This window comes from Felis catus, chromosome E2 (genome assembly GCF_018350175.1).
Source record: "Felis catus isolate Fca126 chromosome E2, F.catus_Fca126_mat1.0, whole genome shotgun sequence".
Lineage (NCBI taxonomy): Eukaryota > Metazoa > Chordata > Mammalia > Carnivora > Felidae > Felis > Felis catus.
Window position 1 is genome coordinate 10,889,558 of NC_058382.1, and position 26,162 is coordinate 10,915,719.

The 26,162-nt window shown below is 56.4% G+C and overlaps 2 protein-coding genes across 6 annotated transcripts; both read left to right on the top strand.

The window, feature by feature from the left end:
* The first annotated feature begins 57 nt into the window (after positions 1-57).
* On the top strand, positions 58-17,082 carry RSPH6A (radial spoke head 6 homolog A). Of its 4 annotated transcripts, none has more exons than XM_003997672.5 (6): positions 58-990; positions 4,299-4,533; positions 9,192-9,956; positions 11,225-11,369; positions 12,099-12,216; positions 16,668-17,082. In XM_003997672.5, exons 1-6 carry the CDS (start codon positions 323-325, stop codon positions 16,903-16,905), a joined length of 2,169 nt encoding a protein of 722 aa, XP_003997721.1. In that variant the 5' UTR covers positions 58-322; the 3' UTR covers positions 16,906-17,082. The 4 variants fall into 4 exon arrangements, with proteins under 4 accessions (XP_003997721.1, XP_044901517.1, XP_023101708.2 ...); XM_045045582.1 differs by lacking the exon at positions 16,668-17,082 and adding an exon at positions 16,456-16,615; XM_023245940.2 differs by lacking the exon at positions 16,668-17,082 and adding an exon at positions 15,397-15,580.
* A 1,929-nt stretch (positions 17,083-19,011) lies between these two features.
* DMWD (DM1 locus, WD repeat containing) lies at positions 19,012-25,926 on the top strand. Of its 2 annotated transcripts, XM_023245914.2 has the most exons (5): positions 19,012-19,518; positions 20,796-20,978; positions 22,817-24,097; positions 24,962-25,036; positions 25,380-25,926. In XM_023245914.2, exons 1-5 carry the CDS (start codon positions 19,078-19,080, stop codon positions 25,425-25,427), a joined length of 2,028 nt encoding a protein of 675 aa, XP_023101682.2. In that variant the 5' UTR covers positions 19,012-19,077; the 3' UTR covers positions 25,428-25,926. The 2 variants fall into 2 exon arrangements, with proteins under 2 accessions (XP_023101682.2, XP_023101683.2); XM_023245915.2 differs by lacking the exon at positions 24,962-25,036.
* Positions 25,927-26,162: the final 236 nt, after the last annotated feature.

Consider the following 26,162-nt stretch of genomic DNA (forward strand, 5'->3'; position numbering starts at 1 on the left):
ATCGCGGGTCTGGGGCGTGGATGCTGTCTCTGGTCTCTACCTGCGTGTCAGCTGTGGGACTGCGCGGTAGCTAGTGAACGCGCCCAGCCGCTGGCTGGAGGACAGGCAGCCCCTCGCTCGTGGGGCTGCGCCTGCGCGGAAACCGGCTCCTTGGCCCCGGCGTCCCCGCGCGCCCTCCCCTGGTAACGGCCCGCCCCCTCCCTCCTTAGAAACCCGGGCGGCTGGCATAGAGGCTAGCCGGCCTGTGGCGGCAGGCGGGCGACCGGTCTAGCCTGCCTGTCTGCAAGCCTTCCTCATGGAAGTCGGCGATCCCTTTTGAACTATGGGGGACCCACCAACCGACCCTGAGCCCCCTTCCCAGCCGCCTTCAAGTCGGAGGAGTTCCCAGGTTTCCCAGCGGCGCGGTCTGGAACTCTCTCGGCCCCAGCCCGCCTTCCCCGAGGAGGCGGAGCAGATACCACTTGATCCCTCCATCCTGCAGAGCAATCGGGGGATTCTGGCCAGCCAGGCCAACCTCCAGGGCTGGTCGCTAGGGGCCAGCCCGACCCAGCAGGAGAACTTGACGATGTTCCAGGCTGAGGAGGCCCAGCTGGGTGGGGTGGAGTACCCGTCCCCGAATATGGGCTTTCCCTCCGAGCTACAGCCCCAGCTTTATCTGGAAGAAGGTGGGATCCAGGCCACCCAAAACGCCGGCCTGATGCTGCAGCAACTACGGCGGGGCCAAAGCAACCTCTTCCAGCAACTGGAGTCTGCCTACCTGGAGACCCAGCCGGACTTATTGGGCCAGTTCAACATGTACCAGAGAGATGACCTGCAATTCAGCCAGCATGAACCCTACTTGAGGGATGAGCCCACCCTCCAGTTCTCACCCTCCGAGCCGGGCTTCACGCCCTTCACTCTGGAGGTGCCCGAGCGGGAGCCTCTGGAGCTGGCCGTGCAGAACGCCAAGGCCTACCTGCTGCAGACCAGCGTCAGTTGCAGCCTCAGCCTGTGAGAAGGGGCTCCTAAGTGGGGGGGGGGGGGGGGGGGTCCTAGCAGGGAGAGGACCCAGCCAAGGCTCTGCCTCAGGCTCCCAGGTCCCTTCAGCAGACCGGGGATCACCCCTCATGGGTAACCAGGGACTGTTCCAGGGACATCTAACTCAGGCTAGGAGTCAGGGGATGGAAACGCTAACAACAGCTAGCATTTACTTACCAGGCTGCCACCATTCATACATTAACATCTAGTTCTCACAGCTGAGATTAGCACATCTACTGTCCCCGTTTTACAGAGGACGAAGCCAAGACAGAAAAATTCGGTCCCATATCCAAAGTGATAACAGCTAGGATGTGGCAGAGTACGTGTGATTTGGCTCCTGAGGCCCTATTAGCCACTAACTTGCCAAAGCCTCTTAGCTGTAGTTAGAATACACTTCTCAGTCCCCATTACGTCATCATGGAACTTACATTTTGGTGGGAGAATGGGCAATAAATATAATAAATGATAGGTAATGATGGGAGCTAAGGTGGAAAATAAGGCACGGCGAGGGGAGTTAGGGAGTGCATGTGAAATAGCATGAGGTCAAGGAAGGCCTCTGGGGAGGTGACATTTGATCAGGGACCTGAAGGAGAAGAGGGAGAGCACCTTGCAGGTGACAGAGGAAGCACATTTAAAGGCTTCAAGGCTTGCTGTGTTTGAGGAACAGCAAGGAGGCTGGTACAACTGGAACCAAGGGAGAAAGAGGGAGAGCAGGAAAGGGCCAGGTTGGAGAAGCAACAGTTCTTGCTAAAGCACAAAACTGACCCCATCTCTCCCAGACACAGGGCTTGCCACGACTCAGGAGTAAGTGCTTCCTCCTCACAAGAGCCATTCAGCCCCTGCCGCTCTCCAAACTTCATCTCTAGTCAGCTCCTGGCCTCAGATCCTAGAGTCTAGCCAGAATTAACCTCTAGCTTTTCCCAACAGTTCCCACCCTTGGAATCTTTAAGGTCCTTTATTCAAAAGACCTCTCCTTACCCTTCCCAGTTCAGTGATGGCTCTCCAGCACACCCAAGACAACTGCCAAAGGGTTTCCACCCTGCAGACAGTTAGACATACATGTTTTCTTGGAGAGAGAGACAGAGAGAAAGCACGCTCAAACATGACAGCATGGGAGAGGGGTTGAGAGGGAGAATTCCAAGCAGGCTCCACACCTAGCCTGGAGCCTGATGCGGGGCTCGATCCTCTAACACTGGGATCATGACCTGAGCTGAAATCGAGAGTCAGACGCTCAGCCAACTGAGCCACCCGGGCGCATCACAGACACACATGCTTTGAAATCAGACCAACCTGGTTTCAAATCGTGACTGTGCTACCACTGTGTGATCTCATGGCCTCAACTTTTTGGAGCCTCAGTTTCCTCACCTGGAGAGTAGGGATTGTAATTGTTCCTCAGATGTACAATTGTGGTGAGAATCCGACACTGCTCTCAAGTGCTCAGCATCGTCCCCGGCTCAGGTAGATGGAAGCCATTACAATACTGTTATCACAGTATTGTCTCACTGTGTATCAGGCGGTGTCACTGCCTCCTCTCCTCCCCTGATCCCTCCCTCTCCTTCCACTCCAGCCAACATGCCAGGCACACCCTCCACTCAAGGCCTCTGCACATCACCCCCAACCATACCACCTGCAAACCATGGCAGTTTTCCTTCTTCCTTTCCGATCCTTTTTGCCTTTCCTTTTTCATGTCATATTGCATTAGCCACGACCTCCAGTGTAGTCGTGAAAGCAGGCATCCTCGTCCCCAATCTCATAAGGAAAAAATGTTCAGTCCTTCACCATTATGTGCCATAGGTTCTCCTTTATGTGATTGTAAAAAATTACCTTCTGGGGTGCCTGGGTGGTTCAGTCAGTCCGACTCTTGATTTCAGCTCAGGTCATGATTTCACGGTTCGTGAGATCAAGTCCCTCATCAGGCTCTGTGCAGACAGCCAGAGCCTGCTTAATATTCTCTCTGTCCCTTCCCCACTCTCACTCACATGTGAGCACGTGCGCTCGCTCTCTCTCTCTCTCTCTCTCTCTCTCTCTCTCTCTGTAAATAAATAAACTTTTTTTTAAAATTACCTTCTAGGGGCATCTGGGTGGCTCAGTCAGTTAAGCACCTAACTTCAGCTCAAGTCACGACCTCATGGTTCGTGAGTTCAAGCCCTGGGTCGGGCTCTGTGCTGACAGCTCAGAGCCTGGAGCCTGCTTCACATTCTGTGTTTCCCTCTCTTTCTGCCCCTCCCCTGCTCACTCTCTGTCTCTCTCTCTCTCAAAACATAAATAAACATGAAAAAAATTAAAAATAAAATAAAATTACCTTCTGTTCCTAGTTTGGTAGGGTTTTTAAAAATCATAAACGGGTGTTGAATGTTATCAAACAACTTCTCTGCACCTACTGAGGTTATCTTACATATATTTTGAACATATTAACATGATGAGTTAATTTTTTTTTCTGTTTTTCTAATATCTTCCCAGGCTTGCATTCCTGTTATTAGCCCAGTTTAATCATGATGCATCATTTGTTGAGAGCATCTTTTTGCTGGATTGTCATTTGCTAATATTTTGCTTAGGGTTTCAGCATCTATATTTCTAAGCAAGATTGGCATGGAATTTTCCTTTCTCCTAGTTTCCTTCAGTTTTTTTTTTAATCTTTTTTTTTTAAGTTTATTTATTTTGAGAGAGAGACAGTGCACATGAGTGGAGGGAGAGACAGAGAGAGAGAGGGAGAGAGAGAGAGAGAGAGAGAGAATCCCAAGCAGGCTCTGCACCCTAAGTGGGGCTCCATCTGATGAGCCCATGAGATTGTGACCTGAGCCAAAATCGAGAATCAGACACTTAACTGAGCCACCCAGGCGCCCCTTCCTTGAGTTTTGTTGTCAAGATCATGTAAGACTCACGAGATGTCTCAGGGCCTATGCACCTGCTGTTCCCTCTGACTGAAATACTTCTCCACCCCCCCACCCCCACCCCCAGTATCTGTATGGTTTGCCTCCTCACGTCTTTCAGATCTCAGCTTAAATGTCACCTTGGTGTGACCTTCCCTGGCCTTCCTATTTAAACTTACAAGCCATCTCCTCTCCCTGCTTTGTCTCCATAGAAATTACCACCTCCTGACACACTGTATGTTTTGCACATTTGGTTCATTTCTGTCTCCATCATCAGAATGTCAGCCCCACCAGGGCAGGGACCTTTTCTGTACTGTGTCCCCAGCGCCAGGCACGGGGGCCAGGTACGCTGAGCTCACTGAGCTGAGCGAGTGATGTCTCCCACCTCCCACTCCCTCCCACGGGAGGCAGGTATGAGCACCTAGCGAACCTGCTGACCAAGATCCTGGACCAGCGGCCCGAGGACCCTTTGTCCATCCTGGAGTCGCTGAACCGCACCACGCAACGGGAGTGGTGCCACCCCAAGCTGGACACCCTGCGGGACGACCCAGAGATGCAGCCCACCTACGAGATGGCAGACAGACAGAAGGCGCTGTTCCTGCGGAGCGGCGGAGGCGAGGGCCAACAGGAAATGGAAGAGGAGGTGGTGAGAGAGGCGATGGGGAGGGGCGCGTGGCAGGAGGGGCAGTGACCTAGGCTTAGGCACAGCCGGTGCTAAGGTCCAGGGGCGAGGGGCTGCACAGTAGGACCCAGAAACCGCAAACAATTTCAGGTCAGTGTGCGAGGTGGGCCACGGGGGGTGGGGAGGGGGGGGGGCGGGAGGACCAGGTCACAGAGGGCTTTGAATGCCAGACCAAGGAGATTGGGCTTTCTCCTGAGGCCACTGGAGCACCATGGAAGGGTTTGAAGCAGAGGAAAGGCTCGTGGGCTTTGCTTTTTAGAAGACTGACTCCAGGGGCCCCTGGGTGGCTCAGTCGGTTTAAGCTGCAGACTCTTGATTTCGGCTCAGGTCACGATCTCACAGTTGTGAGATCGAGCCCCTCATCAGGCTCTGCGCTGGGTGTGGAGCCTACTTAAAATTCTCTCCCTCTCCCTCAGCTCCTCCCCCACTCGCTCTCTCCCTCTCTCTCTCAAAAAAACAAAAAACAAAAAACAAAACAAAACAAAAAAAAACCCAAAAAACAAAAAACTGACTCCGGCGGCTAAGTGGAGGTGGAGGCTGGTCTCCCTCTTGCCGTCCTTTACTCCTCCCTCCCCCAAATAATTCTGCTTTGCAGGCGTTTTCTGTGAAACTCATTGCCTCCTGGAGTCTCTCAACACTGAAGTGCCCCTTATCCCCAGACTCAGTTTCCCCTTTTCTAAGTCGACCCCTTGCTAAGAGCTCTTCAACTCCTGGCCCAGTAACATTTCACTAGCCTCAGAATATTTAATTCCACAATTCTGTTTCCAGGCTTGGACAACGGCATAAAATTCAGGTGAAGGACTCTTCCACTCGTTCAAGAAACATTTGCTGGGGACTCTATTTATGATGATTCCGACGCCTCCTAGGCCCCCGCTAAGAGCCTTGAGAGCCTTGTCTCGGCTCATCCCCCGAAACAACCCTGCAAAGCAAGCGCTACTTAATTTCTATTTGTAGAGGAAAGACTTCAGCTCGGAGGGCGGGAAGCTAGGACGTACCGGAGACAGAACCAGGAAGGCAGGACCGTGACCTCCAAGCCCGTGCTATACAGAACCTTTGCCCCATCTGCGGATGCGATTGCTCTGTGCTCACGTCCATGCTTCTGAGAGTCTGGGATTCTGGCGACGGTGGGGTGGGATGGTGAGAGACCACGGGAGCGACAGTCTGACAAAGGAATGAGCCCTTGGGTGAGCAAAGCGCAGGTGGAAATACCAATCCTCGCGCCAAGTTTTACCTGGGAATATGGTTTTAAATTTCAGATGCAGTTTCTCCTCGGGAGGCCCCACCCACTTGGAAATACACCCTTCCTTTCCACCTCCAGGTCTTACCCACGTCTAACGCAAGGCCCCGAAGGCTCCGCCTCCTTAGAACGCTTGGCTCCCAGAGGCTCCGCCCCCTTGGAGCATGAAGGCGCTTGAGGCTCCGCCCCGTTGAAATACCAACCCCCGGAGACTCCGCCCCCTGACGGGCCTGTCCCTGAAGGCCCCACCCACTTAGAATTTGGAGCTGGAATTCTTTCTGGGAGGTCTGCAAACTCGTGGCAAAATTGTGGGCGTTTGTAACCTGTGCATGTTCCTAGGAAGAGACTCAAAGAAATCAGTGATTCATCACTTTTTATATATTTCCCTGACAGGAGGTAGGGCTCTCATTCCTTTTTTTCTATTTCTCCCAAGTCGCTAGCCACGATCCCCAACAGCCACGGTGGAATAATGCATTCTTTCCCCCCATCCTCTGAAATGCCATCTCTGATTTATTTACACCTCTACGGACTCGACCTGTTTGTGGATTCTCTATCCTTCTCCTTCGCCCTGTAGATGGCTTTCTGCCCCGGAACTCACTGCGCCTCTGTTTCATAAAGCTCCTGACTACTCTCCAAGTTATAATTTCAGACTAACTTCAGTATTATTGCATCACATTCCAAAAGCTGACACTTTACTTATTTGACAACATAGACCGTGTGAGGGCAGGAAACAGACGATGTTGCAGAAGTGGAGACAAGTGACGTAAACAAGACAGAAGTTTCTCCTCACACCCAATGGTCAGGTGCAAGCAAACTAGAGATGGCAGGAGGATGCCACATGTACGTTCTCTCCCCCCAGACACGCGTTACTGGTGATAGCAGAGGATGGGGAGAGAAGCAGAGTCTGACCTGACCTTGGGGGGCAGTTTCCCACTCTTGCTGAAATTAACAGTGAGCGGGGTGGAGTGATATCACTTAAACATGGTTGGTGAGGCCACTCCATTGCCATGTGGATGGAGGGTGGGGATTCCCAGAAGGAGGGTGATGGCCATTGGCTCATGGGCCAGGCAAACACTCATCCCTTTTTTTAAAATAAAAATTTTAAGATGTTTTATTTATTTTTCAGAGAGAGAGAGAGAGAGAGAGCAGGGGAGGGGCAGAGAGAGAGGGGGGCAGAGGATCCGAAGCAGGCTCTGCGCTGACAGCACAGAGCCTGATCTGGGGCTTGAACTCCCGAATCTGAATCCGAGATCACCGAGCCACCCGGGCACCGCTCTACCCTCCTCCCTTTGTCTTCCTCCCCATCAGCGAGGTGTCTTGGAATTAAGCTTGACTCCGCTCCCCCTGAGTGGCTGGTGTCACCACCAATCAGGAAAAACAGCTTTTGCATTGCGTTTATGATGGGAAGAAAGCGCCAGAACCACTTTCAAAAGAACGATTCTCCTACTATTGAGCATTAGGGTGTGCTACATCTCGAGCTGAGGTAAAAACAAACAAACACACAAACAAAACCCCAGAATCCGAAGCAGGCGCCAGGCTCCGAGCTGTCAGCACAGAGCCCGACGCGGGGCTCGAACCCACAGACTGTGAGATCATGACCTGAGCCGAAGTCGGACGCTCAACTGACTGAGCCACCCAGGCGCCCCCTTATGAAGTATTCTTATGAAGGGTGATGTATCCCTCACCCAGACCCTTCAGAATGTGACCTTATTTGGAAGGAGGGTCATTGCCGATGTAATGAGTTATAATGAGGTCCTTCTGGAATAGGGTGAAGCCCTCGTCCATTATGCCTAGTGTCCTTACAAAAGGTGAAGTTTGGACACAAAGTCTCAGTCATCCAGCATGTGGCTCCCACACTTGCCTGTCTCACTTGCCGCCACACGCACAGAGTGGACCCGTCTTAGTCTCTTATGGCTGCTGTAACAAACTTAGTGGCTTAAGACCACATAATGTTTTACCTTATAGCTCTGGAGGTCAGAAGTCCACTTCGGATTGGGCTTTACCAGGCTGAGGTCAGGGTTGGCAGGGTTGCCCTACTGATGGAGACTCTTGAAGAGAAACCACTTCCTAGCCTTTTCCAGCTTCCAGAAGCAGCACACATTCCTTCCTCCTGGGCCCTCCTCCTCCGGAACCTTCCAGTCTCTGACTCTGATTTCTGCTTTCATCACATCTTCTCTGACCCTCCTGCCTTCCCCACTTTCACTTAGCAAGACCCTTGTGTTGACTTGGGGCCCACCCGGACCATCCAGGATGATCTCCCTGTCTCAGGATCCTTAATTTAATCACACCTGTAAGTCGCTTTTGCCGTGTCAGGTAGTCACAGGCCCAGGAATCGGGACATGGACATCTTTTGGGGGGATCATTACTCTACCTTCTATACCTCCTCTCTCTCCCTTCCGCTTTCAAATTCTGGCAAGAGAGCATGTGGTCTCCCCGATTTGGGCAATGTGTTTCCCTGGGCCAGTCATGTTGGCCAAGGGTGGGTCATGCCAGTCTCCTGAGGAAGGACCTCGTGTGTTTTGGTCTCTGCTATATCTCAATGCCTGCCTAGCCTGGGACTGGCACCCACTGGGTCTTTAATAAAGATTTCTGGACTGACTGAAAAGTATTGGGGTCAGCCTGTGGCCATGTGGCTATGGGAGTGGCTGCCTCGGTCCAAACCTCACTGTATTCTAGTCTCAGCCCTCAAATTGCTTGTTCTCACTCCCTTTCTGCCCCCACTTCTCCGTCTCTCTGCCTCTCCCCCTCTGTCTCCCTGAACCAAGTAGATGAACCAAGTAGATGAAGGAGGAGGCGGTGGGGGCAACAGTTATCACCACCATCCTCCAGCATCACTGATTCCTGGGCTCAAGGCCTGCATCTTCCCTTAATTTGTTATATGATTTGGGGTATCTGTTAGGGGTGCATTTGGCTGCAAGTAACGGAAAACATGACTAAAAGTGGCTTCTTTGCCCCATACGACAAGAAGGGAGGTAAGGTGGCTCAGTGATGCCACCAGGCACCTGGCAGTTTCCACCTTTCAACTCTACCATCATTAAGGTATGGGTACACACCATCCCATGCATTGCCTCATGGTCCCAAAATAGCTGCTGTGCCTCCAGATATCACATCCCATTGCAGGCAGAAAGAAGGGGGAAGGATGAAGGAGCAAAGGATTTTCTCCTGGTGATTTTCCTTTTCCTTTCTTTCTCCCCCCACCCCACCCCCCCTTTTCTTTTCCTTAAGGGACCTCCTCCCCAAGGACTTGCCCCTACATCCCACTGGCCTGCAGCGGTCGCATGAGCAGCTGGGTCACAGAGCAGTTTAGCTCTCCGGATTTCACAAGTCAGGCTAGGGAGCAGGGCTTCAGCCTTCTTTCCTCTGCCCTCCACCCGCCCCTCTGCAGGCTGAGACGGCGGTGCCCAACGTCATGGAGACGGCCTTCTACTTGGAACAGGCTGGCGTGGGCCTGAGCTCGGACGAGAGTTTCCGCATCTTCCTGGCCCTGAAGCAGCTGGTGGAGCAGCAGCCCATCCACACCTGCCGCTTCTGGGGCAAGATCCTGGGGCTCAGCCGCAGCTACCTGGTGGCCGAGGTGTCCTTCCGGGAGGGCGAGGAGGAGGAAGGGGAGGAGGAGGCGGAGGAGATGATGGAGGGCGGCGAGGGCATGGACGCGCCCGACGAGGAGGAGGGCGAGGAGGACGAGGAGAAGGACACGGACATTATCCCCAAGCCCATGTGGAAGCCACCGCCCGTCATCCCCAGGGAGGAGAGCCGCTCGGGCACCAACAAGTACCTGTATTTCGTGTGTACCGAGCCGGGCCGGCCGTGGACGCGGCTGCCGCACGTCACGCCCGTGCAGATCGTGCAGGCCCGCAAGATCAAGAAATTCTTCACCGGCTTCCTGGACGCGCCAGTCGTCAGCTACCCGCCCTTCCCGGGCAACGAGGCCAACTACCTGCGGGCCCAGATCGCCCGCATCTCGGCCGCCACGCACATCAGCCCGCTCGGCTTCTACCAGTTTGGGGAGGAGGAGGGCGATGAAGAGGAGGAGGGCGGCGCGGGGCGCGACTCCTACGAGGAGAACCCCGACTTTGAGGGCATCCCGGTGCTCGAGCTGGTGGACTCCACGGCCAACTGGGTGCATCACGCCCAGCACATCCTGCCGCAGGTGAGGACAGGGGACTCACCGGGGTGGGGGGGGGGGGGGAGGGGGGCGGGGAAGGGGGGCTCCAGGCAACGCTCTCAAGCGCTGGCTCTCTGCTGGACGTGCTGCGTAATATTCACTCCTCCGTTGGTTCGTTCACGCGGCAGATATGGGTTGACGATGCCCTGTAAGACACTGTTGGGGCCGGATGCATCCTGGAGTCCCGAGCTTTTCAGATTTCAGAAAGGTGACAGGGCACACATACCAGAATATTACGCAACAGCTCAGCTCAAGGAGGGGCTGGGGCACCAGCCGGTGCTCAAAGATTTCATTATTTCTTTTTTCTTTTTGTAAAAAGTTTTTTTTTTTTTTTAACGTTTATTTATTTTTGAGAGAGAGACAGAGCACGAGCAGGGGAAGGGCAGAGAGAGAGGGAGACACAGAATCCGAAGCAGGCTCCAGGCTCTGAGCTGTCAGCACAGAGCCCGATGCAGGGCTCAAACTCACTGACCGCGAGATCGTGACCTGAGCCGAAGTCGGACGCTCAACCGACTGAGCCACCCGGGCGCCCCAAGGCCTGCCTTTTCTGACCGCCTGATGTGTTGAACTCTATATTCGTGCATTCACTGGTTCAAGGAAGCCCCTGCTGTGTGCTAGGAGCTTTTATTCATTCAGTCCACAAACTTTTATTGACTCTGCCACGCCTTCTTGAATCCAAACAACTTCTTTTGGGAGTGTTGCACGACTATCATCCCCACTGCCTCGCTGAGGCAGGTGAGTCTGCTCTGTGCTGTGCACTTAGGTGCGTTCACTTAACAGACACATATCAGCTCTTCAGGGCCTCGTGTAGCCCGTCAGCAATCCAACGAGAGAACCCCTATGCTACCCCTATTTCACCGATGAGCAGAAGATCATATGGGAGGCTGAATATCAGCTCCCCGGGGCAAAAATTGGGGGCGGGGTGTCTCTCCTCTCAAGGATGTTTCCCCAGCACCTATCTGTATGTAGTAGATGCTCATTAAATATCTGACAAATGAATGAATGAATGCCCAGATGGGGGGCCACACAGCCAGCAGGTGGCAGGAGTCTCCATCTCACAACTATAGCTCTCTCTCCCCCCACCCGTGTGACTAGCCCTGCCCGTCCCCCCCCCCGCCCCGCCCATACTTGCGTCCCTGAGGACAGGGCCAGGCCCCGATGTCCTTCCTGGCCCCTCACCACCTCCCAGGGTGCAGGCGGGTTGCTGTCCCCCTGGGGGATGTGGTCTGACCTCCCCACCCACCCACCTCCAGGGCCGCTGCACTTGGGTGAACCCTTTGCAGAAGATAGAGGAGGAAGAGGAGTTAGGGGAGGAGGAAGAGAAGGCAGACGAGGGGATGGAAGGCGTGGAGCAGGAGGTCGGGCCCCCGCTGCTGACGCCGCTCTCCGAAGACGCAGGTAACAGTCCTCTTGGCCTCACGCACGCCAGCCCACCGGCCCAGGTGGGGACTGGGGAGAAAGCGGGGTTGGGGGGGGCATCTCTCTCAGCCTCAGTTGCTCCCTCATCTATAACACGGGCCTAGTGATCGTGCCTCCCTCCTGGGGTTGCAGGAACACGTCCATCTTGTGAGCCGTGTCTGGCATACGGCAGTGTTCTGGGTGGTGGGATATGATCTTTCCAGTCCCGTGTGGGTTTGGGGCAAGAGACAGAATTAGACAGGCCTTCCCCAAGAAGGCAGGACCCGAGCTGGAATTTGGAAGACTGGATGGGGATTTCCCGAGGTCAGGGTCTCAGGAGGAAGGAGAGGCCGAGAGCCGGTGAACGGGCAGAGCCCGAATTTGAACCCGGATTTCCGGGACCACAGGGCCTGTGCCGTGCCCTCTGACCCCGGTCCAAAGCCATGGCTGACCTGGAAGGGTGACCACCGAGCACGGCAGCACCTGCAAGGGAGGTGAGGCAAGTATACCCACTTCTTGGATGCGGTCACTGAGGCTCAGACTGGCGAGGTGGCTTCCTGGGGCCACACGGTGAGAAAGTGATCTGGAGCCAGCCACACTCCCTTCACGAAGCCCCTCCCTGTCTTCCTTCTTTGCGCCCTCCCCTCTTTCTCTCAGTCTCCCCTCCAGGGGGCTGCGCAGGGCTGTGGGGAGCTCTGACCTCCCCTGGTGCTCTCCACTCCCCTGCAGAAATCATGCACATGTCACCGTGGACCACCCGCCTGTCCTGCAGCCTTTGCCCACAGTACTCCGTGGCTGTCGTGCGCTCCAATCTTTGGCCAGGGGCCTATGCCTACGCCAGTGGCAAGTAGGTCTTCTCCTAGTCCCTTCCAGAAGAGGAAGCCCCTATAACCTCTTCTGAGCCAGGCTGAGGGTGGACGGGGGCAGAGAGTGGAAGGAGCCCCTTTCAAGAAGCCCCCTGGGCTGACCCCCTCACTCAGCTCCAGGACTTCCAACCAGGGCTAAAATGAGAAATCCCGGACAAAAAGTGAGAGCCCCTCAGATAAGAGAACGGAGGATCAGAGAGGGTAAGGAACTGACCCAGGGTCACACAGCGTGTGCGGGATTCAAACCTGGATCTCTGGCCCAGGCTTCTCAGCTCTATGAGTCACAGAGCCAGACAGGACTCAGGAGTCCACTTTGATGTGGCCCTGCCAGGGGCACCGTCTTCTTTCCGGGGGACCTAACTTCTTCCCTGGGCCCCCTGGCAGTTCTTCCAATTTGAAGGGTCTTGGGTCCATGGGGCAGAAGTCTTCCCTGCCAGGATCCCCCACAAGTTGCTCCCCAAAGATTTGTCACTGCTGCATATTCCCACCCACGCACACTCACCACACACTCGCCGGGCACCGAGAGGCCCTCAGTCTCTCCCACTGGGCGCGACGGAGCCTTTCTGCTTTGCCGCTTAGGGAGCGCCCTCGGCAGCCCCGCGCTGGGCGCACTTACCAACTCCGTCCACCAGATGGCAGGATAAGTTTTCCTAGATTTTTCCCTTTCCAGCTCCGTGCCCAAGGTGCACCGTTCCATCCTGTGATGAGATTTCGTGTCATCTGGCTACTTTCACCACATTCTTGGCGATTTTTTCGCCTCCAGAAACAGGGAAGAGTCTCCTTGGCTTGCTTTCGCTAGCCCCTTCTTCTGGCCGCACCCTAATTTGCCAGCAGCTTTCTTTTCTTTTTAAAGATTTTATTTATTTATTTTTTAAGTTAATTTATTTATCTTGAGAGAGACAGAGACAGCGTGAGTCAGGGAAGGGCAGAGAGAGAGAGAGAGTGGGAGAGAGAGAATCCCAAGCAAGCTCCGCACTGCCAGCACAGAGCCCCATGCAGGCGTCGAACCCATGAACCCCAAAATCATGACCTGAGCCGAAACCAAGAGTCAGATGCTTAACTCACTGAGCCGCCAGGCTCCCCTTAAAGATTTTATTTTTAAGTAATCTCAACCCCCCCAACACAGGGGTCAAACGCACAACCCCGAGATCAAGAGTCACACGCTCCACTGACTGAGCCAGGCAGGCGCCCTGCCAACATCTTTCTGAAAGCAAAAGATAGATCCAAATTGGGAACTCAACTCACCCATCCGTCCACCACTCGATCATGCATCCCTCCCACCATCCATTTGTTTTTTCTTTATAAAACCCTCTTGGGTGTCACTGTTTGCCAGATGTATGCTAGGTCCCAAGCCCTTTATTGAAAAGGCGATATGGATCCTGCCTCTGAGAGCAGGCAGAGGAAGCACAGAAATTAATAATATAGCGCCCCCCCCCCAGCCAAATAAATACCCTGTTACAAACTAAGTACCACTAGGGACAGTGCGGGGACCAATTAAAGCTCATACCTGTTGGGGCGCCTGGGTGGCTCAGTCGGTTAAGTGTCCGACTTCGGCTCAGGTCATGATCTCACGGTCTGTGAGTTCGAGCCCCACATCGGGCTCTGTGCTGACAGCTCGGAGCCTGGAGCCTGCTTCAGATTCTGTGTCTCCCTCTCTCTCTGACCCTCCCCCATTCATGCTCTCTCTCTGTCTCAAAAATAAATAAACATTAAAAAAAAAAAAGCTCATACCTGTCATCTTAAGGGGATCAAAGTGGGATTCCTGGGAAGAGCAACCTTGAGGTGAAATCTCTGGGGAAAGAGAGAAGTAAGGAGGGGGGGAGGGGGAAGCAGGTAGACCAGAGCTTCCCAGACTGTGAGTGTACACGACCCCAGGGATCTGATTCAACGTTTATTTATTTTTGGGACAGAGAGAGACAGAGCATGAACGGGGGAGGGGCAGAGAGAGAGGGAGACACAGAATCGGAAACAGGCTCCAGGCTCCGAGCCATCAGCCCAGAGCCCGACGCGGGGCTCGAACTCACGGACCGCGAGATCGTGACCTGGCTGAAGTCGGACGCTTAACCGACTGCGCCACCCAGGCGCCCCCCCAGGGATCTGATTCAAGTGAAGGTTCTGGTGACACAGGAGTGGGGTTGGGGCCTGAAGGTCTATCTTTTTATTTTTTTTAATGTTTCTATTTATTTTCGAGACAGAGAGAGAGCATGAGCAGGGGAGGGGCAGAAAGAGGGGGAAGACACAGAATCCAAAGCAGGCTCCAGGCTCTGAGCTGTCAGCACAGAGCCCGACATGGGGCTCGAACTCACGGAGTGTGAGATCATGACCTGACCTGAGCTAAAGTCAGACGCTTAACCAACTGAGCCACCCAGGCGCCCCTCTGAAGGTCTGTCTTTCTAGAGAAGCTCAACCTCCCTGGTGACGCTTCCAAGGAAGCAGTGTTTTCGAAGGTTCTAGGAAGACCTGGAGGAAAGCAAAGGTCTCAAGAACAGCAAGGCTGTGAAAATAAGGGTGAAGCCAAACAGCCTGCGGGGCAAATTCTCCATCCCTCTCTCCCCCCCCACACCCCCTGCCCCTCACTGCCTCTCTCCCTATCTCCCAGTCCCCTCTTTTTCCTCCCATTTCCTCCTCTAGTTAAAATTCTGGGAACAGGTGGGCTGGCAGGCTTGGCCCCAACCCCTTCTGTTCTTGTTTATTATCAGTCTCCTCCTTCTAGAATGCAGGCACCACAGCAGGGATTTTTGTCTAATGTGTTCACTGCTGGGTCGCCACACCCAGACCAGCACTGTCCAACGTAAAGAAAATGCGGGCCACCTGCATTACTCTACATTTTCTAGAGGAGCGCCCAGGTGGCTCAGCCAGTTAAGCATCTGACTCTTGATCTCAGCTCAGGTCTTGATCTCAGGGTCATGAGTTCAAGCTCCACATTGGACTCCGCGCTGGATGTGCGGCCTACTTAAAACAAGTAAGTAAGTAAGTAAATAAATAAATAAAATGTCCTAGAACTAGCCATGTTCAAGAGTAAAAACAGGCAAGGTTCCTTCTAATAGTTTATTTTACCCTATTATATTTTAAATGTTGTCATCGCTATGTGAAATCGGTAATGCAAAACTTAACGAGCTGTTTTACATTCTTTTTTTAAACTCTTCATACTCTGTCTTCAGAATCTGGTGTGAAGTTCACACTCACAGCACATTCCATCTGGATGCTATGTTCTCATCAGAAGTACTTGACCTTGGATTCGGGTTTCACCACATTTACAGCTGAGAAAATAGATTCAGGGACCCAAGTTGCCCCAGGCACACTTCGACATTCTCCCGTTATCCAATAACAGAACTGAATATCGGTTTTATTGTTTGCATCTGAATTCATTAAAATGAAGTAAAATCCACCCAGACGACAGCAGAACACACATTCTTTTCTTTTCTTTTTTAGCATTTATTTATTTTTGAGACACAGAGCACGAGTGGGGGAGGGGCAGAGGGAGAAGGAGACACAGAATCTGAAGCAGGCTCCAGGCTCTGAGCTGCCGGCACCCCGACGGGCTCGAACTCATGAACCATGAGGTCATGACCTGAGCCTGTCAGACACTTAACCGACTGATCCACCCAGGTGCCCCAGAACACACATTCTTTTCAAGTGCCCATGGAACTGTCTCTAGGATTAGACCATATGCTAGGCCAGGAAACAAGTGTCGATAAATTTAACCGGATTGATTATACAAAATATGTTCTCTGGCCACACTGGAGCGAAATTAGAAATCAATAACAAAGGAATTTGGGGGACTTTCGCGGATATGTAGAAATTAAACAACACACCCCCTAAGTGACCAGGGGGCCGAAGGAGAAAGCACGGGTGAACTTAGAACATCAAATACAATTAGAAACTCAGGCTTTTGGGGCGCCTGGGTGGCTCAGTCGGTTAAGCATCCAACTGCGGCTCAGGTCATGATCTCGCAGTTCACAAGTTCGAGCCCCGAGGCAGGCTCTGTGCTGACAGCTCAGAGCCTGGAGCCTGCTTCGGATCTTCCGTCCCCCTCCCTCTCTGCCCCTCCCCGGCTCCCTCTCTCTCTCTCTCTCTCTCTCTCTCTCTCTCTCTCTCTCTCTCTCTCAAAAATAAATAAAACACTAAAAAAAAAAAAAAAAAAAAAAAGGAAAGAAACTCAGGTTTTTGGTCCCACCGGCCACGTTTCAAGTGCTCAGCAGTGACATGCATTGTTGCAGGGTACAGCTCTAGACAGCCCGGCACTTAGGAGACAGATGCTCAGTAAACACTCAAGAGCACGTGAACGGAGAGACCTGGTAGGCACAGCACATTCCAGCCCACCACCCACACCTGTGCAGCCAGGCCAAGCCCTCGTGGGGTCCCACCTTCAGTGGAAGTCCAGGCTGGGGCCTTGGAGGGAGGATCTCTCAGTATCTCCCTGCCTTTCCAGGAAGTTTGAGAACATCTACATTGGCTGGGGCCACAAGTACAGTCCCGAGAACTTCAACCCACCCCTGCCGGCCCCCGTTCAGCAGGAGTACCCCAACAGCCCCGAGATCTTGGAGATGAGTGACCCCACGGTGGAGGAAGAGCAGGCCCTCAAGGCAGCCCAGGAGCAGGCCCTGGCGGCCGCAGAGGAAGAGGAAGAAGATGAGGAGGAAGACGAGGAGGAGGATCTGGATGACTGAAGGGCCCCCCCCCCAAGCCCCTTCCGCAAGCAGGTAGATAGTAGGTTTTCCCTTATACATAGTTGGTGATGGGGTGTTGTTTTTTCCCCCCACTGTCGGTTTGCTTTCTGCCCCTGGAGGGCAGGAGTAGAAGAGGGAGGTAGCTGCTCTAAAATAAAATTTCCCCATGGCACTATGGCCTAGTTTCTCATTTGTGTGTTGCATTTTCTCACTGCAGTTGTTGACATGGCCCCCAAGTCAGGGCTGTTGGGAACAGACATTGCTGCATAGGCCCTCCCATCTGTTTTGTTCATTCATCTGGCCACCAAACAACTGTTTTTTTCAATGTTTCTTTATTTATGTTGAGAGAGGGGGAAGGGCGGAGAGAGAGAAGCCCAAGCAGGCTCCACGATGTCAGCGCAGAGCCTAACGCAGGGCATGAACTCACGAACCGTGAGATCATGACCTGAGCCAAAATCAAGAGTCAGATGCTTAACTGACTGAGCCATCCAGGTGCCCCCAAACAACTATTGAAGTGCCTTCTGTCAGCCCAGCCCTGTGCTGGGGACACAGGGGGGGGGGCAAGCAGCTCCAGCTCTGCTTTCCCGGGGGCTCACTGTCTACAGGAGAGGCAGTCACATCTCTCGGCAGTGACAACCTGGATGGGGGAGCCCAGAGAACTGACCGAGCTCCTCAGCTGGCTCTCAAAGGGTCAACAACAGGGTGGGGAAGAGCATTCCAAGCAGAGGGAACAACATGTGCAAAGACCAAGGGCAAGAGAGAGTTCTATGTTGAGGTAGTTTCCCGAATCTCCATGTTTGGGACGTGGGGTGAGGAGTTAGTTGTAAGAGATGAGGTTGGAAAGAGAGGTTGGCAGGAGCAGATCACTCAGGGCTTTATTTTGCCCCAAGAACACTAGGGAGCCACAGGTGGTCTTGGAGCAAGGGAGGGCCCCAGTCATACTCATGTTTAGAAAGACCTCTCTAGATGCCAAGTGGAGTGTTGGGATGGGAGTCTGGGAGAGCAGAGACCAGGCTGCTGGGAGGGCAGGACTGGAGTGGAGGGCTTTGGACCAGGGCGATGCAGAGAAAGGGACTAGAAAAGAGGAATTCAGGTAACAGAATGCAAAAGAATTGGGGGCTAGAAGCAGGGGGGTGAAGGAAGATGATACAGATCTAGGGAGACACTGAGGTCTGCAGACTGGGTGAGTGGGGGGATGGCAGTGTGAACTCTAAGATGGGGACACAGGAGAGGAGCAGGATTTGGAGGAAGATTTCAATTTCATTGTAGGTCTTCCTGAGTGTGAGATGCCTCTGGGACATTTTGATGAGAAATCTGAGAGACCACTGAGAATGGGTCTAGGAAGATCTGTGATGGGGTCAGGGTGGCTTCAGCAGAAGTGAAGGGCACTGGCAATCAGTGGGGCGTCATGGATTACTAGTGGGTCATCGGGACACTGCGGGCATTGCGGGGATCGATGAAATTTTGGCATCAGAAGAGGGTGTTGGAGAACCAAGTGAGATTGTTAAAGATAGTGAAGTCATGGAGACATATATCGGAGGTTGGAGGGAAATGTGGAAATGTTTGGGGTTAACGTTAATCAGTAGTGGGTGGGTGTAGCCCTAGGAGTTTTATGGAGACACTGGAGATCAGCAGGATTTGGGACATCATCCAGGGTGGGGTGGAATGACTGGAGATGCTGTCGTCAGTCAGGGATTTTAAGATGTCAGTGGGAAACACTGGAGATCAGAAAGGTGTATGTTGCGAGTCTAAGAAGGCACTAGAACCACCTGGGGTCGTCTGTGAAGCGATGGGAAGGCCAGTTATGAAGGAGGCCTCCTCTTGAGGGTCCCTCCGTTGCTAGGCAAACGGTTCCCTGGGCGCCGTTGCTAGGGATTTGAGCTTTTCCACGACCCCGCCCATCTCCCGCTGGGCCCCGCCCCGCAGCCAACCACAAGTCGGCCGCTGGCACAAAGGCCACGCCCCATCTTGCGCCCCGCCCCCAGTCCCTGAACCGTTACCGGAGCGACGGCCCGAGCTCATCCCGCCTCCCGATCCTGTTGCCAATCGAAGAGGCGTCGCCCGGGTGACCACCCCACCCCTTCCGGCGCGAGCCCGCGGCTTCCGGCAGGGGCCCGGCGGCGGGCGGCGGTCCGGCAGCGGCGGGGCCCGGGCGGGAGGGGGGCGCCCAAGATGGCGGCGGGCGGCGCGGAGGGCGGCTCGGGCCCCGGCGCCGCCATGGGGGACTGCGCGGAAATCAAGTCGCAGTTCCGCACCCGCGAGGGCTTCTACAAGCTGCTCCCCGGCGATGGCGCCGCTCGCAGGTCGGGTCCGGCTTCCGCCCAGACCCCGGCGCCGCCCCAGCCGCCGCAGCCCCCGCCCGGCCCTGCCTCCTCCTCCGGCCCCGGCGCCGCGGGCTCCGCGCCGTCCCCGCCGCCCGCAGGCCCGGGGCCAGGGCCCGCGCTGCCCGCCGTGCGCCTCAGCCTCGTGCGCCTCGGGGAGCCCGACGGCGCCGGGGCCGGGGAACCGCCCGCCACGCCCGCGGGGCTGGGTGCCGGAGGAGACCGCGTCTGCTTCAACTTGGGCCGCGAGCTGTATTTCTACCCCGGCTGCTGCCGCCGCGGGAGCCAACGGGTGAGCGGCCTGCATCGTGGTGGCCTCGGTGCTGGCAGAGAGGATAGGGCCCCCTGAGGTGATCCCGAAGTGATGGGAGGGCCTCTGATTGATGTGGGGTTTGGAAATGGCATCCTAGATGTGACGGATGTCCTAGGATGCAAAGGTGCCTGGAGGTTATGCAGAATTCTAAAAGGTGGTGGCCTCTTAGCCCTTTAGCACCCTCCGAGGTGCTGGCCATCCTAGAGGTGATGGAGAATCGTGAGGTCATGTGGGATCTCCGAGTTATGCGTGGGGGGTTCTGTGCTGGTATTTTGGAGAGATTCCCAGATGGCATGGGACCCTGTGTGGTTCTGGGTGGCAGGGATCTGCAGGTGATAGGGATTCCTGAGGTGATGCAGGCTGGAAGGTGATGGAGAACCCAGGGGTATTGCAAGTCTGCAGCCATTGTGGGGGGGGGGGGGAGTCTTGAGACTTTGGGAGCCCAGAGGTGAGGATGATTGCGGAACTGATGGGGCTCTGAGAGGTCATAGGGATCCTGCAGGTGAATGGGATCTTAGGGAACACAGGTTCTGGAGACACAGGGTCCTGGAGGGAGTGAGAATCTCTGAACTGATGGAGAGCTGGGGGTGATAAGAGCCCAAGAGAACATCCTCAGGTGTGATGGTTGTCTCTAGAGAGATGTAGGTCCCAGAGGGGGATGAGGCCCGTGGAGGTTATGGTGGTCCCCAGACGTGATGGAGATCCTGGGAGCCCAGAGGTGATGAAGGACCAAAAATGTGGGGGACCATGAGGTTTAATGCGTCTGTGAACTGTGATGGAGGTCCCGAGATTTAGGGACTCCAAAGGAAACAGAATCCTGGGATGTTGGGCATTAGAGTCCTGGGGATGTGGGCGGCCCTGAGTTTGGGGAAGCTTGGATATTGAGGTGCTAAGATCCAGGAGAGTTGCTGAGGCCGTGGGGCAGGACTGGAAAGGAATGGGACTGTGGGGGTCTGCATGCTTTGATACTACGGGCAAGGGTGTCCCCTAAAGTTAGGGGGCCCAACTTTGGGGGTAAGCACCGTGGTCTCATGTGGGGTGGAGGGGGGGGGAACCTTCCTGTCTGTGTTTTTCCTTTACTGGGTCTGTGATTTGGGTCCCCCTTCCTGTCTGTGGTTGCCCACTCACCCATCCACCTACCCACTTCCCTCAGGGATTTAACCCTGCTTCCTCTTAGTGGTTTCCCCCAACCTCAACACCCTCTTCCTTCCTCTCAGTAGTAGAAGCTATTAACTGCTTTTCTCCCACTGCTCAAGTCCATTGATCTCAACAAGCCAATTGACAAGCGGATCTATAAGGGCACCCAGCCCACCTGCCATGACTTCAACCAGTTCACTGCTGCCACAGAGACCATCTCCCTGCTGGTGGGGTTCTCGGCCGGCCAGGTGCAGTACCTTGATCTCATCAAGAAGGACACCAGCAAGCTATTCAATGAAGAGGTGATTATGGGCCCCCGGGGCCTAGAGCGGCTCCCCCCTTCCCATTCACCCACCCGTACACTGTGGCCACGAGACTGCAGCTGCCTGGGAGCTGTGTAGACCTGGTGGGGTGGGGGTGGGGGGGCGGTGCAGGATATGAGAGAGAGGGGATGGGCTGACGGGTGTGTGGGCCGAGGTGACAGCTAGCGTGATAAGGACCAATAACGACAGCTGCGCCTGCTGTGCCCAAGTCCTGTGCTGCTGGGTTAGGGCTCGTGGTGCCCGTGTTGCGGAGAAGACAGCTGAGCCTAGTCAGCTGTTGGGACTCGTTTGACATCAGAATTTGGTCTCCAAATTCAAGTCCTTGCCGCACCGTTTCCTCACTGTGTGGTTTCGGGAAGGTGACACCTCCCCCCCGCCCCCCGAGCCTCAGTTTTACTCCATGGGCAGGGGCTGCTCTTGTCTTTTTTTTTTTTTTTTTTTTTTAATGTTTGTTTATTTTTGAGACCGTGCAGGCAGGGGAGGGGCAGAACGATAGGGAGAGAGAGGATCCAAAGCAGGCTCTGCGCCGACAGCAGCGAGTCCGATGTGGGGCTCGAACTCATGAACCGCCCGAGATCGTGACCTGAGCCAAAGTCAGACGCTCAACGGACTGAGCCACCCAGGCGCCCCGTCCTCTGTCTTTTTCTCTCTGTTCAGAGGAGGTGTTCCAAGTACACAGAGTGCCTGAATGGCAGAAGGGCGCGGAACGGTGAATGGATTAAAAACGCACTAGCTCGTCCATTCACAAAATAGGAGAGGCCTCCTTGCAGGGGGCAGGGGGAGGGGACGTTGAAATAAAGACCTGGAGGAGGCCGGAGAGTTATCAGGGGAAGTGTGGGAGGAGGACAGCAGAAAGGCTGAGTGGCCACAGCAGTTCTTGAGGGGAGGGTGGCGGATGGGTTCTGAGAAAGACCTGGTAGGGACCAGCCCGTGTAGGGTCTGGAGGGCCGTGGAAAAGAGAAGAGTTCGGCTGTTAGAGCCTTTCTTGACTAGGGTTCATCTCAGCCGGAGAACAAAGAAGTGATTTGATGGTTTCCGAATCTTTCCCGACAACGAGGAGCCACCTCGCTGCCTGGGGAGGAAGTTACTTCGTTGTGTAGTGCGGGTGCCCAGGGCTTCGTTCTCTCTGGAACCCTGCTTGAGCGAGGCCGCCGTGGTGTTTGGGGCTGGACGGTGCCTAGTGCTGACTTCCATTTTAACAGCCTCCGTCTGGCAACCGAGCGGCGGTGGCAGCCTGGGTGGCCAGTTAGGCCAGCGCAGGGTCGATGGCGACTGGGACCTGCGTGGTTGGAGTGGGGGTGGGGCGAGAAGAGGGCAGGTCCCGGGTGTTCTGGAAGGCCTGGATGTGGGCTGGAAGGCAGACGGGAGCAGAGGCGCGTGTGTGGCTGGCGGGCTGGTGCCGCCCCTCGCGTGTCTAGGAGATGTTGTGTGCACAGCGCTGTGCTCTGGGGCTAGGCCAGCGAACCACACAGATCGAGAGCCCTTCTTTGGGGGCTGACGTTCTGTGACTCGATCTCTTGCCTTAAGCCTGACGTGGTGAGGACTGTGGAGAGGGTTAGACAGAGGAGGATGGTTCTCTGAAAGGCAGGACCATCCCCTTGCAGAAGATGGGGCATCGTGGCTCCGTGGAGCTCCCCGTGGCTGCCTCGCAGGCCACCCTTCTTCCCCTGCGTTCCCGTGGCCTGGCGTCCATCCCTCACCCTCGGTGTGGGAGGCCACGTCCGAGGGCCTTTTCGGGGGAACCACGTTGGGGAGGAGGTCTGCCGGGAGCCGGGAGCGGATTGCCTTCTCCCAACCCCCACGGTTTCTCCTGGCAGCGGCTGATCGACAAGACCAAGGTGACCTACCTGAAGTGGCTGCCCGAATCGGAGAGCCTGTTCCTGGCCTCACACGCCAGCGGCCACCTGTACCTGTACGACGTCGGCCACCCCTGCGCCTCGGCCCCGCCGCAGTACAGCCTGCTGAAGCAGGGCGAGGGCTTCGCCGTCTATGCCGCCAAGAGCAAGGCGCCCCGCAACCCGCTGGCCAAGTGGGCGGTGGGCGAGGGCCCCCTCAACGAGTTCGCCTTCTCGCCGGATGGCCGGCACCTGGCCTGCGTCAGCCAGGACGGCTGCCTGCGCGTCTTCCACTTCGACTCCATGCTCCTGCGGGGGCTCATGAAGAGCTACTTCGGGGGCCTGCTCTGCGTGTGCTGGAGCCCGGACGGGCGCTACGTCGTGACGGGTGGCGAAGACGACCTGGTCACCGTGTGGTCCTTCGCCGAGGGCCGTGTGGTGGCCCGGGGCCACGGCCACAAGTCCTGGGTCAATGCTGTGGCCTTCGACCCCTACACCACGAGGGCCGAGGAGGCAGCCGCGGCCGGCGGTGACGGGGAGCGGAGCGGCGAGGAGGAGGAGGAGCCTGAGGCCGGGGGCCCGGGCTCGGGCGGGGGAGCCCCCCTCTCCCCGCCGCCCAAAGCCGGCCCCATCACCTACCGCTTCGGCTCGGCCGGCCAGGACACGCAGTTCTGCCTGTGGGACCTCACCGAAGACGTGCTTTACCCCCACCCGCCCCTGGCCCGCACCCGCACCCTCCCCGGCACGCCCGGCGCCACGCCGCCCGCCGCCGGCAGCTCTCGGGGCGCCGAGCCGGGCCCCGGCCCCCTGCCTCGCTCGCTGTCCCGCTCCAACAGCCTTCCGCACCCGGCGGGCAGCGGCAAGGCGGGCGGCCCGGGCGCGACCGCCGAGCCGGGCACGCCGTTCAGCATCGGCCGCTTTGCCACGCTCACGCTGCAGGAGCGGAGGGACCGGGGGTCAGAGAAAGAGCACAAGCGCTACCACAGCCTGGGCAACATCAGCCGGGGCGGCGGCGGGGGCGGCGGCGGCGGCGGCGGCGGCGGGGACAAGCCCAGCGGCCCGGCCCCGCGCAGCCGGCTGGACCCGGCCAAGGTGCTGGGCACGGCGCTGTGCCCGCGCATCCACGAGGTGCCGCTGCTCGAGCCCCTGGTGTGCAAGAAGATCGCCCAGGAGCGGCTCACGGTCCTCCTCTTCCTGGAGGACTGCATCATCACCGCCTGCCAGGAGGGCCTCATCTGTACCTGGGCCCGGCCGGGCAAGGCGGTGAGTCGCCCCACGCCAGCCTCCCCAGGGCCCAGGAAGAGGCGGGCATCGGCGGAGGGGTTGGCCACCGCCACAGCCTTTAGCCCTGTGGGATGAGGGGGAGCCAGGGAACTCTTAGTGTCCCAGAGTGAGACCCCTCAGGTCCCAGGGTGCCGGGCTTCTAGAACTCTTGGTGACGACCGAGAGAGGGTTGGGGATAAGACAGCTGGGAGTAGTGGGGACCGTGGCCAGCTATCTGAAGCGGGGAGCCAGTGGGCCCGGCATGGCCCCATCTGATCACATGTCACTCGAAGCCAGATCTCTGTTTCTACGGGACATGTGATTTGCCAGTTGTGAAACCTGGTGAATGATGCTGGTCAAATTCTCTGGGCGACCCTGAGCCCGTGGGCCCGGCTTCCGGCCTGGGTCTCAGACTCTGGACCTGAGCCCACCGCTGGAGTCACGGCCTGGGGAGTCCCAGCGTGGGTTCTGGCGCTGCTCCCTGTGACCTCGGGCAGGTCACTGCTCGTTGACCTCCATCACCTCTTAGGGAGCCTTGAAGGTGGGTGGTGGGCGGATGTGTCCACCTCCCACTGTAGCTGTGGGGTTCGGCGAGGTCCCGGTCGGGAAGGTCCCAGTAGGGGAAGCACAGACCTGGCGCCTTGTCTCTTTGGAGCTCTTGTCTCGTGGCTCAGCTTCTCGGGGATGTGGGCACAGTGCCCAGGATGCCAGGTCTGAGGGCCGAGGCTGGGTTCCCTCGAAGAGCGGTTTTAGGGTTGTGTAGGGTCTTGAATCCTTAGAACGTAATAGCACAGTCTCAGAGGCAGGGTCGTTGGGATCTGGGGAGTCCGGCAAGTCCTAAAAGAGACCCCTCTATCTCCCTAGTTCACAGACGAGGAGGCCGAGGCCCAGACAGGGGAAGGAAGTTGGCCCAGGTCACCCAGCAAGTCAGTGGTAGAGGTAGGATTGTCCCTGAGTTCTCTATCCCCCACACCCCCCAGTCAGAAAGGGCCCCATCCTCTCCCCATCCTCTCCACCCCTACCCCATCCTCTCTGCTCGGGATCACCCCGAGGACTTTAATTATTGTCTAAGAGTGCCGCCTGCCGGGACAGGGAAGCTAGCTGAGATGTAAGTTCCTGACCTAGAGCAGCGGCCTCTGTCCGGGCGGGGTCTGGGGCGGACTGAAGGGCAAGGTCAGGGCGGCAGCCGCCTTGGGGACTCTGGGCTGGCTCCCTCCCCATGGGACTGACGGGAGCCCCAGGCAGCCTCTAACCCTCCTGTCTCCCCTCTCGTCTTCCCCAGGGCCTCTCCTCCCAGCCCAGCAACTCCCCGAGCGGCACAGTGGTGTGAAACCATGGATGTCGGGGTCCCCCCTCTGTTCCCCGCCTCCTAGCCATAACCCCCCCGCCGACCTCACGGATCAACGTATGATTAACAAGACTAACCATGACGGATGGACTGCTCCAGTCCCTTGCCCTGCACAGATTAGGGGATCAGAGGGTCCCCCAGACCGGCCCAGCACTCGGGGGGACGTATTGGCCCGTGTGGCCTCAGCCCTGTCCCCACCCACTGCCAAGTACAACGACCCCTCCCTCTGAAACATCAGTGTTCGCCTCGTCCCTGTCCCCAGCATGTGACTGGTCACTCCCGGGGGAGACCCCCCCCCCACAAGCTCTGCAATGTGCCCCTCGGCCTGTGGGCAGGGCAGGGGTGGCCTACCCCTCCCCTGGCCCGCACCCTGCCCGTGCTGTTGTTTGTGCTTTTGAAGAGTGTTAAATTATGGAAGCCCCTCGGGGGCCCTCCCTGTCCCCCCGGGACCTCTTATTTATACTAAAGTTCCCTGTTTTCACGGCGTCTCTGTTCCCTTCCGGGAGGTGTGGAGGGAGTGCGTGCGCACTTTTGCTGCAGTCCTAGAATCCAGTTGCTTCGACCAAAAGGAAGAGCTAGGCCCTCCCTGCCTCTCCCCCACCCAGTCCTCTCCCTGCTCCCTTCTAATAGCCCGGAACACTGAAGGGCGGAGGGGGGCTCACTCAGTGGGGGCCACCCAGCCGGTCCAGCCCCAGGCAGGGCCCTTGGGACGGAGGA

What these genes read in the sequence shown, in the direction of transcription:
- DMWD (XM_023245914.2), top strand. Translation starts at nt 19,078, where the DNA reads ATGGCGGCGGGCGGCGCGGAGGGCGGCTCGGGCCCCGGCGCCGCCATG. An exon ending in GCCGCCGCGGGAGCCAACGG is followed by an intron (nt 19,519 to 20,795) that starts GTGAGCGGCCTG and finishes CCACTGCTCAAG; the next exon opens with TCCATTGATCTCAACAAGCC. An exon ending in GCAAGCTATTCAATGAAGAG is followed by an intron (nt 20,979 to 22,816) that starts GTGATTATGGGC and finishes TTCTCCTGGCAG; the next exon opens with CGGCTGATCGACAAGACCAA.
- RSPH6A (XM_003997672.5), top strand. Translation starts at nt 323, where the DNA reads ATGGGGGACCCACCAACCGACCCTGAGCCCCCTTCCCAGCCGCCTTCA. An exon ending in GTCAGTTGCAGCCTCAGCCT is followed by an intron (nt 991 to 4,298) that starts GTGAGAAGGGGC and finishes CACGGGAGGCAG; the next exon opens with GTATGAGCACCTAGCGAACC. An exon ending in CCCAGCACATCCTGCCGCAG is followed by an intron (nt 9,957 to 11,224) that starts GTGAGGACAGGG and finishes ACCCACCTCCAG; the next exon opens with GGCCGCTGCACTTGGGTGAA.